This window comes from Pseudochaenichthys georgianus, chromosome 21 (assembly GCF_902827115.2).
Source record: "Pseudochaenichthys georgianus chromosome 21, fPseGeo1.2, whole genome shotgun sequence".
NCBI lineage: Eukaryota > Metazoa > Chordata > Actinopteri > Perciformes > Channichthyidae > Pseudochaenichthys > Pseudochaenichthys georgianus.
Window position 1 is genome coordinate 34,926,463 of NC_047523.1, and position 13,878 is coordinate 34,940,340.

At 40.4% G+C, this 13,878-nt stretch overlaps 1 protein-coding gene across 2 annotated transcripts; it reads left to right on the forward strand.

Annotated features, from left to right (window-relative positions):
- Positions 1-3,153: 3,153 nt before the first annotated feature.
- On the forward strand, positions 3,154-13,012 carry LOC117466846 (C-type lectin domain family 4 member E-like). 2 transcript variants are annotated; one of them, XM_034110324.2, is made up of 6 exons: positions 3,154-3,336; positions 5,454-5,543; positions 5,747-5,917; positions 9,172-9,314; positions 9,520-9,623; positions 11,838-13,012. In XM_034110324.2, exons 1-6 carry the CDS (start codon positions 3,264-3,266, stop codon positions 11,989-11,991), a joined length of 735 nt encoding a protein of 244 aa, XP_033966215.1. In that variant the 5' UTR covers positions 3,154-3,263; the 3' UTR covers positions 11,992-13,012. The 2 variants fall into 2 exon arrangements, with proteins under 2 accessions (XP_033966215.1, XP_071063134.1); XM_071207033.1 differs by lacking the exon at positions 11,838-13,012 and adding an exon at positions 10,057-10,286.
- The last annotated feature ends 866 nt before the right edge of the window (positions 13,013-13,878 follow it).

The window sequence follows — 13,878 nt, forward strand, 5'->3', positions numbered from 1 at the left end:
CGGGCTAGATCTCCATGGTAACTATTGGGGGTGTCTTACATGTTCTCTGACAAGATAAAGCTCTTCCACTTCAACAAACTGCTGTTATCAGATAAAAAGCAGCTTTACCACTTCACTTTTTTTTCTCAAAGTGATCAACTCCTCCCTGAAAGTTATCTTTGAAATGATGTGCACTTTTTATGTTTATGATCAGCGGCAGACAGAGTACTTCAGAGGACAGACATTTGTGTGTATCAGCATTTATAATTAAGATCCCTGCTTTCACAACAATGTCATGCTATTCTCTTTTAGTTTCTCTTTGTATTAACCAGTAAAACAGATCTATACAGGATCAATACATTTTGAATATTATTCATCTTTATGGCTTTGTAAGATTATGTCTCTATTTAACACAATGGACTTGAGTATCACACTTGTTTCAGTCTTAAATCTTAATTGTCAATGTGCTTTGGCAATAGTATGTTTTTAATGGGCATGTCAATAAAGCTCATTTGAATTTGTCTTGACTCAACTCTTGTTCTGTTGTCACCTGAACATTATTCAATTAATGCATGGATTGGTTTGAGTGACAGAGAAGAGGAAGCGACCTGGAAATGGGTGGATGGGTCTCCACTGAATCTGAAGTAAGGCTTTACTTTGGTTTAAATACAGACACTGGTTTATGTTTTGACTTTTCTAACTTAATTTACACTGAGGGCATAAAGTCACATGTTTCTGTAATGGGAGTCAACACAACTCACAGGATGCACTTAAAGTAAATGTTCACATTTGATATAGATGAGGCAATGGCAACTTTTTTTTGACATGCATACCAAAATAAACACCTCAAAATAAATACTGCAGGTGTACTGAATGTGATTTGACAAGATAAAGCTCTTGCACTTCAACCGATTGGTGTCATCAGATAAAAAAGTGACTCTTCCACCTCCTATGTTTTTCAACGTGAATACATCTAAACGTTGTATGTTTATGATCAGCAGCAGACAGAATGCTTCAGAGGAAAGAAATTACAAAAAGTGAAAAGCACACAACTGATGTTTGGTATTTGGCTTCATCAAGTGTCAATTGTTTTTGTTAAGGAGGTCATTTATAGTTTATTTGTGTATTTATGTAATCATGAACCAATGTAAGTATTTTGAAATGTTGTTGAAATCCAGATGTTACATTTATCTACCTGTTACAAAAAATCAAAAATAGTGAATCAAGAACTGCCAATATGATTTACCTTTATGGTTAAGTTTATGTATCTCTATTTAACAGAATAGATTTCATTGCCAGTCAGTCTTAAACTGTCTCTAATTGTTTTAACTCTCAGCAGAAGACTCTTTCAGGTATCCACCTGCACATTCGGGAAGGGGAAGTGAGAGTTGTTAGAGGGGCGTCAATGTGGCTATAGTTGCAAATAAACCTTCTGTACAAGTTAGCAAAACCCAGGAACTTTTGTAGTTGCTTACATCTTTCCAAACTGGGCCTGTCATGGACTGCTTTCACCTTGGCCGGGTCCATTCTTACGTGTCCTTTGGCCATGATGTAGCTGGGAAAAGAGACTGCAGAAGCATGAAACTCACCATTCTGCTTTAACGAACATGCGATTCTCCAAAACAGGTGTCCTCCACATGCTCATTTTGTTCATTTAAAAAACAAATCTCAATGTCAAGGTATATGAAAACAATATGGTTAAGCATGTGCCCAAGGACAACATCTACCATGTTTTGGAATATAGCAGGGGCATGTGTGAGTCCAAAAGGCATCACCAGGTATTCAAAATGGCCCAGAGGGGTGTTGAAAGCCGTCTTCCACTCGTCTTCTTTACGGATCCGGACCGGGTGGTTTGCATCTCGGAGAACAGGTTTGGTGAAAACGGTGGAATAGGGAGTCAAAGGCAAAGTTCATTAGAGACGAGGGATACTTACACCGATCAACCATAACATCATGACCACTGACAGGTGGAGTCAAAAGTATGGGGGGGGACCCTGAAAATGACTTTTCTTATTAGGGGATCGCCCCCTGATAATGGTGGTGGAGATCTACAGTGGGGTGAAGAGGACTGTGCAAGTCTTGTAAATGGAAGGGAAACCAGAAACAACTGGAGTGATCTGCAGTGTCCTACCTTTCTGCAATGGATCTGTGAAAAAAAGGCTTAGTTTGTGGGTATGGCTGTGAGGCAGTGGGTTTGTCCTCAAATGGGAAGGTTGTGGGTTCAACCCCAGCTCCTGCCGTCAACATGTCGCTGTATCCCACTTAACCCCAAATTGCTCCAATGTGTGAATGTTAGCTTCCTTGAGCAGGGGGCTCTTTGTTTGGCTGCTGCCTATGAATACTAGTATAGACTGCTTTATATAAAATGCTATTAATGTATACCAATACATGTGTTAATACTTTTATAATTTATGCAAAATTACTTCAAAAGTGCTTTTGTATGTGCCACATTGTATATATAGAGAAAGAGAGTCTACACCAACAAGTGGTTTGAGGTCAGGAATGAAGATATTGGTTTGAGTTTTGGCCAAATTTGACTGCTTGTTCCTGGGAATGTTACATGGGAAACCAGGATGTTAGCACGTTTCTTTATTTATATGTGCTTTACACGTGCTCATGACCATCATATGCAATTAAAGAAAGCTACTTATTGTACTGCTGGGGGGCTGTTTGATAAAGAAACTCCCTCTGGAAGGAACATTGGGATGTTAGCCTTTGAAACAATTTACATGCATAAAAACCTATAACACACGAGGGAAGGGAACCCCCAACAAGCATAACAGCCCAGGCCCCTTTTAGACATGAATTGGTGGATGGGTTTTGTAGAGGATATATTCACGCACTCTGATACTTGTAACTTCCTATTTATAAAAAAAAAAAGAGACATGAAACCAAAAGACTTGACGTTTTTACTACTGTGAAAAGAACCTTTCTGCACAATTGATAAATTGTACGTACTGTATTACTAATCTACGTCAAAGTAGTTTAAAAGTTTAAAAGGAATGATAGATAGATAGATGGATGGATGGATGGATAGATAGATAGATAGATAGATAGATAGATAGATAGATAGATAGATAGATAGATATACTGTTACTTTAATATGGTGTGTGTGATCATTGTCTGGTACAGGATTCTTAAGAAGCTAATTTTAGTGGGGGAGTGACTTCCTCAAAAAGATAAAGTGTTTAGAAATGGAAACAACAAGTCTTCCTTGGTCACATACTTCAGTGTAACTGCTGTAGAGCTGACCTTCTAGGACATACTTGACATTCCCATGAGTGATGGAGGAAATCTATGTCAATGTTGAAGTTGTCAAACCCCTAAAGTCAAGAAGATCATCTGCAAAACAAGAAGGTAAGTGTGTCAGTCAGACTGTAACATCCCGTCATGTCTGCTAATTTATTCATGTTAAGTTAGTAAATCAGGTTCATGTTATATGTTTCATGTTTAGTTCATAGCCCAGGTTAGATTTATGTTTAGTCAAGTCTCTTTGTTCACCTGTCTAGTCCTGTCATTGCACTTCCTGTTTTCTTTTGTACTCGTTTCAGAGCTCTCCTGCACTTGTGTGTCTTCCTCCCCGTGTTATTGTCAGCCCCTCCCTTGATTGTTGCTACCTTTTTCCCATTACCTCGTGTGTATATGTAGTCCTCGTCTCCCTTGTCCTGTGCCGGTTTGTCTTGTGCCTTGTGCCATCAAGAGAGCCAGCTTTCCATGCCAAGAAACAATTGTAGCTGCTTTCACAATGATGACATGCTATTCTCTTTTTATTAACCAGTAAAATAGATCTTTACAGGATCAGAATATTTTTTTGAATATTATTCATCTTAATGGATGGTAATCCATGGTAATGGTAATCTTAAATTGTAAGATTATATGTCTCTATTTAACACAATGGACATGATTATCACAAATGTCTTAAATCTGTATTGTCAATGTGCTTTGGCAATAGTATGTTTTTAATATAGTCATATCAATAAAGCGTATGAATTTGTCTTGACTCTCAGTTTGAGAAATAAACAGTATTTCCTTATAGTCTTGTTTTTTTTTTTTGGATGGATATGTAAATGATGTGTGACTTCCTCAAATTATGTGTGACTTCCTCAAAAAGATAAAGCATTTAGAAATTCAAACCAGCATCCACACTTTCCCCGGTCACATACTTCAGGATAATTGCTGCAGAGCTGACCTTCTAGAAAATTGTTCCCATGAGCAATGGAGGAAATCTATGTCAATGTTGACGATATCAAACCCCTTAGCTCAGTGGTTCTCAAACGTTTTCTGTCAGGCCCCCCCTTTGGAGAAAAAAAAAAGTTGGGCCCCCCAACACAAATAGTCAGGCTCAGTGGCGGCGCCAGAGATTTATTTTGGGGGTGCTGTGGGGTAGCTTGACGTTTCATAGAGGGTGCTCAAACATTTAGGGTTTCCCATTACTGTACCGGGCGCTACAGTGGAATTTTCTACTGCAACACTCCCCACACATATACACAGTGTTCCCGCAACTGTTACAATGAAGGCTCGATATCAGCTCACGGCATTTAGGTGTAAGCAGGGGTAAAGTGCTATTTTTATAGGTGGTGTGTGGACCTAACCTCCTCTGGGGGGGTCCGGGGGCATGCTCCCCCGGGAAGATCTTTCTTTCAATCTTGAAGTTAAAAGCATCAATCTGGTGCACTTTGAGAGCAACATGAAGAGATCTATGGATACCTCTCTCAACACCCATTTGAAACAGAACTGTAAACAGATTTACTTTTTCTTTATGGATATCTTACAAATCACTCCCCTTTTAAACTTTATTCTTGTTTTACTGTCATATAGTATTTCATAGCTGTTTTTAATTTATTCTCTTATTTTTTTTAAACTATAATGATCATATAAATGTGTGCCTCGGAAATAATTGTTTACATTAATGGTGACCAAAACGTTTGAGACCCACTGAGATAACACTGAGAGTCCTTTAGCTCACTGAGTCTCTCAGTCTGACAGGAGAGGACTCTCCTCCACTTTGTTGTTGAAAAAACTTATATTCGTTAGCGTAGCTCGCTAGCACCAGAAGCTAACAACAACCATCCCCGGTACCGGTGCGCTCTCTCGCTCGCGCACGCACACAAAATGGCTCGTTCCACACACACACACACACACACACACACACACACACACACACACACACACACACACACACACACAGACACAGAGCCGAGCTTTAATGAAACACAGAGACCCAGACGTAATAGTACTGCATCATATTATTTTCGGATCAATAATTTTTCAAATTATGATTTTTTTTTTTTTTTTATAACAATTTTTCCTCCTGGTCTCTCGCGCCCCCCCTGGCATGCCTCTGCGCCCCCCACTTTGAGGACCACTGCCTTAGCTTAAGATCATCAACAATACAAGATGGTATGAGGGTCAGTCAGTCAGAGTGCACTGTGGATTTTGGATTTATTATACTCACTGGTTTTCTCTGTGTTCAGGTCCCAGGATATTTCTCAGAGCTTCTGTTCTCGGTCTGGGGCTGCTGAGTGTTTTCCTGCTGGCTGGGCTCATCGGCCTCGCTGTCCACTGTGAGTCTTTCTTGTAATACGTTTAATAATGTCATTTTGAACGTGTGATTTTCAAGAGCAATATTCTGCTCTGAAAGATGCACATTTGACCAAAACATCGTTTTCTACTTTTCTCAAAGGGCCAAATTAGGAAAAACATTCACTTTGGTTTGTGTCAGTATGATAGCATCAGGTAATTTAAGAAACATCTATTTTCATTTCAGACCATAACTCAGTAGGTGGTGCAGCTGCAGATCTCTCCACTGTCAAAGCAAACCTGTCCTCAGTGACTGAAGAGAGAGACAACCTGACTGAGCGACTGATCAACCAGCTGAATGCCAGCCTCACTGAAAAGACCAGAGAGGTGGACAGGCTTCAGAGTTTGATGGACAAGGGTGAGTGCTTCATGTGGGGGGTTTTTGCATAGGGCTCGGTGTATGTAAGATACATTAATAATAATAATAATAATTCCTTACATTTATTATAGCGCTTTTACAATGACTCAAAGCGCTTTACATATACACACATTACACATATATCATACATGCAATGGTCAGAAACTGTGGACAATACCCACAGGAGCAAGTTCAGGTGAAGTGTCTTGCCCAAGGACACACCGGCTTTACAGACGCAGCAGCGGCGGGTTTCACCCCTTGATCTGATGATCATTGCACAGCACACTGCGCCACACCGTCCATCTTCACGCCTCGAGGTCATCGAGGCGCTTTTACAAGTATACATTGGCATTATACATGTACTGTGGACAATACCCACAGGAGCAAATCCGTGTGAAGTGTCTTGCCCAAGGACACAACGGCCTGACGCAGTGGCGGCAGGAGCGGGTTTCGAACTGGAGTTCATTTCATTTCATTTCAAACCTTTATTTATACAGATAAAATCCCATTGAGATCATTGATCTCTTTTCCAAGGGAGTCCTGCTCAAGTAGTTCCACATGAAACATAACAACATAAATAGAACAACAAAAGGACATCATACAGCATCATTTACATAATTATCCACATAAACAGGTACCAATAGCTTCCGATTGAGTAGCATCCAACCGAGCTTTAAAAACATTTAGTGGCACCAGATTGTTCAGTTTCCATTTAATTTGCAGACTATTCCAAGACAGAGGAGCTGCATCTAAAAGCTGTCTTCCCTAAGACAGTCCTAGCAGTTGGCACATTTAATAAAACCACAGCATTCGATCTCAGGCAGTAGCCACTTACAATTCTCCGTGAGATCAGGGAGCAGATATAAGATGGAAGTTTCCCTAGCATGGCTTTGTATATAAAAATGTACCAGTGACTGAGCCTCCGTACAGTTAGTGAAAGCAAACCAGCCCTTGCATACAGGGTACAGTGATGGGTTAATGCTTTACAGTTTGTCACAAATCTCAGTGCGCTGTGATACGCAGCATCTAACTTGACCAGGCAATTGGCAGGTGCATTCATATAGACCAGATCCCCATAGTCCAGCACAGATCAAAGGTCACAGAGCCTTTTCCTGGCCTCAAGTGAGAAACAGGACTTGTTCCTGTAGAAGAAACCTAGCCTAACCCTCAGCTTTTTAAGCAGGTTATTGACATGAAGTTTAAAAGTGAGACAATCATCAAGCCAGATACCAAGGTATTTGTAACAGGCAACAACTTCAAGTTTTGTTCCTTGCGTAGTTACAATATCTAAAACAGGCTCTGGTGTCTTTTTTGCTTTTGAAAAGAGCATTACCTTGGTTTTATCCACATTTAAAAGAAGCTTTAGTTCAGAGAGCTGAGTCTGAATAGTGTTAAAAACAGCCTGTAATTTAACAACAGCCTCTTTAATGGTGGGACCTGCACAATACATCACAGTATCATCCGCATAAAAATGTAAAGTAGCTTCATCCACATTATCACCTACGCTGTTAATATATATGGAGAATAAAAGTGGTCCTAAAACAGAGCCTTGTGGTACACCATTAGAAATGTTTAACCACTCAGAAGACAGCCCATCAAAATGAACACATTGGGACCTTTCAGAGAGGTAGTTCACAAACCACCCCACTGCAAGGCTGGATAGGCCAATACTGAGTAGCCTCTGCTTTAAGATGCGATGATCAACGGTGTCAAACGCTTTGGAAAGGTCAATAAACAGAGCTGCACAACTCTGCTTATTATCTAAAATACTAGTAATGTCATTCACCACTTTCATTGTGGCAGTGATGGTGCTGTGTTTCTTTCTGAAGCCTGACTGATGATTAGACAGGATGTCATTTGTACATAAAAACTCCTTTACTTGTTCACTCACTAGGCGTTCAAGAACCTTAGCCAGAACTGACAATTTAGAGATTGGCCTATAGTTATTTAAAATAGTTGCCTCCCCTCCTTTCAGTAAAGGCAAGACATAAGCAGACTTCCATACTTTTGGAATTGTGTTCGTGCTGAGGGAGAGGTTAAAAAGAGAAGTAAGAGGTGGAGCAATAAAATCTGCAGCTATCTTTAAAAAGAAAGGTTCTAAGTTGTCCGGGCCAGCCGGTTTCCTAGGATCTTACTTAGATAAGGCTTCATGAACAACATTGACAGTAAAAGGAGTAAAACTGAAAGGGTTTTCCAGACCACATTGTTCAGAGTCACAGACTGTGGTGTTTACAGAAGCAGAGTTAGTGACAGAATCAAACATAGAACCGCAGGACACAAAATGCTCATTAAAGCAATTTAGCATAGTGGCCCTGTCCGATATAGAGCCAGATGCTGTGGTAATGCACGGAGGTAGCTCATTACGGATCTCACCGGTTGATATCGATTTTATTGCTTTCCAAAATTTCCTAGGATTATTTAGGTTTTCTGTGGTAACTGACAAATAGTACTACGACTTTGCACTTTTTACATTTGAAGTGAAGCTATTCCTTAGCTGCCTAAAACGCAGCCACTCTACCTCTGAGCCTGATTTCCTAGCCTTTGCCCAAGCCTTGTTTCTCTCATGAAGGAGACTAGACAGCTCAGCAGAAAACCAAGGATTGTCTCGTCCCTTTACTCTAAATTTACGCAGGGGTGCATGTCTATCAATGATCTCCATAAAACCAAGATAAAAATAAGACCATGCGGTTTCCACATCAGCACACAGATCGATTTTACCCCAATCAAAATCAAACAGATCATGCACAAAACCCTGCTCCACAAAATGTTTTTTGTCTCTCTTAATGATAATGCGAGGTTTAACCTTTTGGACCTTAGTGTCCCACATTGTGACACACACAATATAAGCAATAGGAAGAAGAACTTAGAGGTAGTTTGTTCCAGATATTTGCAGCATAATAATAATAATAAGGTTTCAAACCAATTTAGAACTGTTGCCGAAAGTCAGAGCCAGTTTTCCAGTCGGTCTAGTAACTAACACCGAAATGTTGCCACTGTCTGTGTTTAAGTGGATGACATTGAAGACTTTAACAAGATCAGTCTCAGTGCTGTGGTGCCTGACTAGATCACATCGAAACAGTTATTTAAATCGTAGTTGTTCTGCAATGAAACTTGTGATGTCTTTTGATCGCTCTAAAAATGCTTAATAAATATGTGTTTTCATTATTATTACAAAAGTGACATATAATGCACTCAACAGTTCCATATGTCAGCAGTTAAAGCAGTAAATCAACAAGATCTTACAACTTTTACAGAGAAAACGTGTCCTGCAGGATGGAGGAAGTCTGGTTGTTCCTGTTATCTCCTCTCTACTGAGAAAGCTTCTTGGGAACAAAGCAGACAAAACTGCACAGCCAGAGCAGCAGATCTGGTGATCGTAGACAGCTATGAAGAACAGGTAATGTCTGCTGCTTTAACACTTGTGATTGTAAAACCCCCTGCTTTTATCAATCAATGTTTTTATTGTACATAGTAGCACATTTGCGTATCAGCTTTAATGATTATGTTACAACAATGGTGTTAATTACATATGTCTGAGCTAATAAAAAGGGAATAGTATACTGAATGTTGATGTCCATCCCTGTAAACTTCTTTGTGAACAGGAATTCATCACCAGCATGATCAAGGAACAAACATGGATTGGTTTGAACGACATAAACCAAGAAGGGACCTGGAAATGGGTCGATGGAACTCCACTGACTCTGAAGTAAGGCATACAGAACACATTCATATATTTTGGTGGAGCTGCATCCTACTGATGTATATTGGTTTTTTTTTATGACTGTCCAAACATTTATTAATTATAATCAATTTCAGAATGAACTAACATTTTAACATGCATTGCAAATAAAGCTGCTCTGGTGGCAATAAGACTGTTAACTAATTCATCTAAACACATGCATACACACACATCTAGAGATGTGCAAAGAGGGGCAGTGTGTGAGGATAACATTTTGGGATATTGGGTACAAAATGAATTTTAATGTACCATTATTCAATGTCTCTTTTTGCATAATACACTAGAAGTGTCATGTCCAAGAAACTTATAGTGAAAGTTTATTCCTTATGTTAGTTTTGTCATGTCCCTTTGTCCTGTGCTTTATGTTTATTCCCTTAATTAATTCTCCCTCTCATTTCAGGCTGCGGCCACACGAGGACGAATTCGGTCGTTTGCACTATTTAGTGTCATATAGACCGTTCGGCCACACGAGGACGACCGAATACGGCACTAAACGACTGAGGAAACGATAACGGGTCCCAAGGTGGATAGAAAGGCATATGCCACTCTCTGGGGGGTCAAACGGCTCCGTGTGTGCGCCCTATCCGAACATTTTCAGATCACTGATAGCGCAATAGCCCCGCCTCTCCCTACCTCTTCTGCTCACCTCCACTTACCCCGCGCCATTGCTGAAGTGTTTCGCCACCAACAACAACAACAATGGCGGATCGCAGAGTTGCTATCGTGCTCCGGATGCTATTGACCATGCTACAGTTGTTTATGCAACATCTACAGCAATAATGATGAGGCAATAGCCCCGCCTCTCCCCACCTCTGCTGCTCACCCCCGCGTCAAAGTAAACTGCACCCTGAATTCAGATTATTTATCTTTCTCTCGATATGGACCTAAACGCGAGTGAAGTCTAATCTGACAGGACGGAGACACGCAGCTCTGCTCACCTGCAGCTCCTCCCGCTGCAGCAAAACACACACTTCAAGTCAGATCATCGCCCTTAGCTATTTTAATTACCTCTCAAACTCCCTAAACTAGTTATAAATATGTTTATTTTTACAGTCGGCCGGGTCACTGATTACTGGATGAGCTGCTGCATGAGACAGACACTGGCGCTGTCCGAAGAGAGGGAGGAAAAAGAGAGGCTCCGTGTATTTTATTATTATATTATATAGAGTCGTTATTCATTTGTTTTAAAGCTCAATAAATAACAAAGAAGACCTTTGACGGGCACTTTTATAATTTTGTCCGGAAGATTTAAACTTTAATACACGTTGACTGGCGAAAAACTCTGCCCGGTTCCCTCGGCCCCCACCGCGGAGAATAAACAGAAGGGCAACCATGACAACCATGCTTCTTCGCTGCTTTTGTGGAGGAAGTTACAGCACCACGTACAGGCTCGGCATATGTACTGCAGCTTCTCCAGCGGTTGGAGCTAAACGGAGCGGTCTCGTGTGGACAGACACTATCCGGATAACTATTGCGTGTGGACGGAAGCTTGTTTGCGATTGCGTTTGCGTTAATCCTATGCGTTTAGCCGTTTTCGTCCTCGTGTGGCCGCAGCCTAAGATACTGCCACAAATAAGCTGAAAGGCACAATTGTATGTGTTAAAGTTTTTAATATGTATTTTAACGAGAGGTGTGATGAAAAAGGTGGAAAGAATAGTTTAGTAATCATGGTTCAGGTTGAGAAGCTGCTGATCATAACCATAACCATTGAAAGTTCAAATTATTTCAACAATTCTTTTCATAAAGATCTCTTCTACATTTGGTGGTATCAAAAGAGAATAAGTAAGCCAGTGTCACTTTGAGAATAGAATGAGAAATGGTAAAGCGTCTTTCTTTTCTTGAAACAGCAATTCGCTCTAAAATATAGGAAAGGCGATAAAAGTAAATAAGAAGATTTCGCAAGAAAAAGGGTTGAGCTGAGGGTGTGAATGTGTGCTATAAGATGTGGGTCTTTAAATAGGGAAATACATTTTGCAGCTTTTATGTGTTGGCCACATGTGGCAGCTGTTTTGTAACCTCAATTGGCATGGCCTTTAGTGTGTCTGAATGTTGTCTTTCGCTGTGTGTTTTAATAGGTAAATGCTATATGAAATGTATATGAAAAGCAATCTCAAGCAGAACGCATTATATCTATCAAATGTGGGGGGGAACCTGAAAATGAACTTTCCTATTACCTCCTAGGTACTGGGGATCGACCCCTGATAATGGTAGTGGAGATCCAGTGTGGGGTGAAGAGGACTGTGCAAGTCTTGTAGATGGAAGGGAAACCAGAACAAACTGGAATGATCTGCGGTGTGCTACCCGTCTGCATTGGATCTGTGAAAAAATGTCTTAACTTGTGGCTGTGAGGCAGTGGGTTTGTCTTCAAACAGGATGGCTGTGGGTTCAACCCCAGCCCCTGCCATCAATATGCTAATGTCCCCCACTCAACCCCAAATTGCTCTCTTGGCCAATGTGTGAGTGTTAGCTTCCTTAAGCAGATGGCACTTTGTTTGGCTGCCTCTGCGTATGAATATGTGTGAATGCTAGATATATATATATATATATATATACAGTATGCTTTAAGGAGTTCTAAAGACTGGATAAGCGCTATATAAAATGCAGTCAATTACCAATACATGTGTTAATACTTTTACGCCTTTAAAAGTGTTATTGTATGTGATCTCAGTGCTGCATTTGACACTGTTGACCACAACATATTACTAGAGCAACTGGAAAACTGGTTGGGACTTTCGGCAACATTTCTTAATTGGTTTGAATCCTACTTAAAGGACAGAAAAAACGATCTATTGTTTTTACTTGTTTTATGGTGTGTGTGTGTGTGTGTGTGTGTGTGTGTGTGTGTGTGTGTGTGTGTGTGTGTGTGTGTGTGTGTGTGTGTGTGTGTGTGTGTGTGTGTGTGTGTGTGTGTGTGTGTGTGTGTGTTTGTGTGTGTGTGTGTGTGTGTGTGTGTGTGTGTGTGTGTGTGTGTGTGTGTGTGTGTGTGTGTGTGTGTGTGTGTGTGTGTGTGTGTGTGTGTGTGTGTGAGCTGAGCTGTGTTATTTTTGTGTATGTTTTGTTTTGTTTATTTGACTGTACAGCACTTTGGTCTGGAGCTTAAAGTGCTTTATAAATAAAGCTGTATTGTAATGATTAATTTCAGTTCTGCAATTGTAATCTCCAATCAGCAGCTTTGTTGTCAAATGTGTAACCTAATTCTGTTCACAGCCCGTACTGCGACTGGTATCGCCGTAAAAGTCACGGTTTAGTTTATGACATATTGGTGCCAAAAGCAAAACGATAAAGAATTTAGTCTGATTTGCACTAAAATATAAATAGAGTATTGTTTGTCTTAAATACGCATTTGTTTGATAATGCCTCTTTGTGTTGAAGTCTTCATATTTCAGTTTGGTCACCTACCTTAAATACTAAATAACCAGATTCCTGACATTCTTTCCATAATGATTTGGATGCAGGAAGAATCAAGGGAGTAGATTTGAAAGCAGCAGGCATGTTGTTTGCACTATATTAAACCGGTTTGCACTCACACTTTCAACAACAGTTGTGACACCTTCTTTTCATGAGTTATTTATATATTCATTTCTTCTTCTGAAGACTGATTTATAATAATTCTACATGTTCTTGTTATCTCATGTAAACATAATGACCAGTTAGGTGAACAAAAGCAGCATCATGAGGACGAATTCGGTCGTCCTCGCTCCTCCCGCTGCAGCAAAACACACACTTCAAGTCAGATCGTCACCCTTTGCTATTTTAATTACCTCTCAAACTCCCTAAACTAGTTATAAATATGTTTATTTTTACTGTCGGCCGGGTCACTCATTACTGGATCAACTGCTGCATGAGACAGACACTGAGCTGTCCGAAGAGAGGGAGGAAAAAGAGAGGCTCCGTGTATTTTATTATTATAATATATAGAGTCGTTATTCATTTGTTTTAAAGCTCAATAAATAACAAAGAAGACCTTTGACCGGCACTATAATTTTGTCCGAAAGATTTAAACTTTAATACACGTTGACTGGCGAAAAACTCTGCCCGGTTCCCTCGGCCCCCACCGCGGAGAATAAACAGAAGGGCAACCATGACAACCATGCTTCTTCGCTGCTTTTGTGGAGGAAGTTACAGCGCCACGTACAGGCTCCTGCATGTACTGCAGCTTCTCCAGCGGTTGGAGCTAAACGGAGCGGTCTCGTGTGGACAGACACTATCCGGATAACTATTG

Excerpts from the sequence above, each read along its gene's own strand:
- LOC117466846 (XM_034110324.2), top strand. The coding sequence starts at position 3,264 with ATGGAGGAAATCTATGTCAATGTTGAAGTTGTCAAACCCCTAAAGTCA. Across the intron at positions 3,337-5,453 it reads ATCATCTGCAAAACAAGAAG|GTCCCAGGATATTTCTCAGA; the intron begins GTAAGTGTGTCA and ends CTCTGTGTTCAG. Across the intron at positions 5,544-5,746 it reads CATCGGCCTCGCTGTCCACT|ACCATAACTCAGTAGGTGGT; the intron begins GTGAGTCTTTCT and ends TTTTCATTTCAG.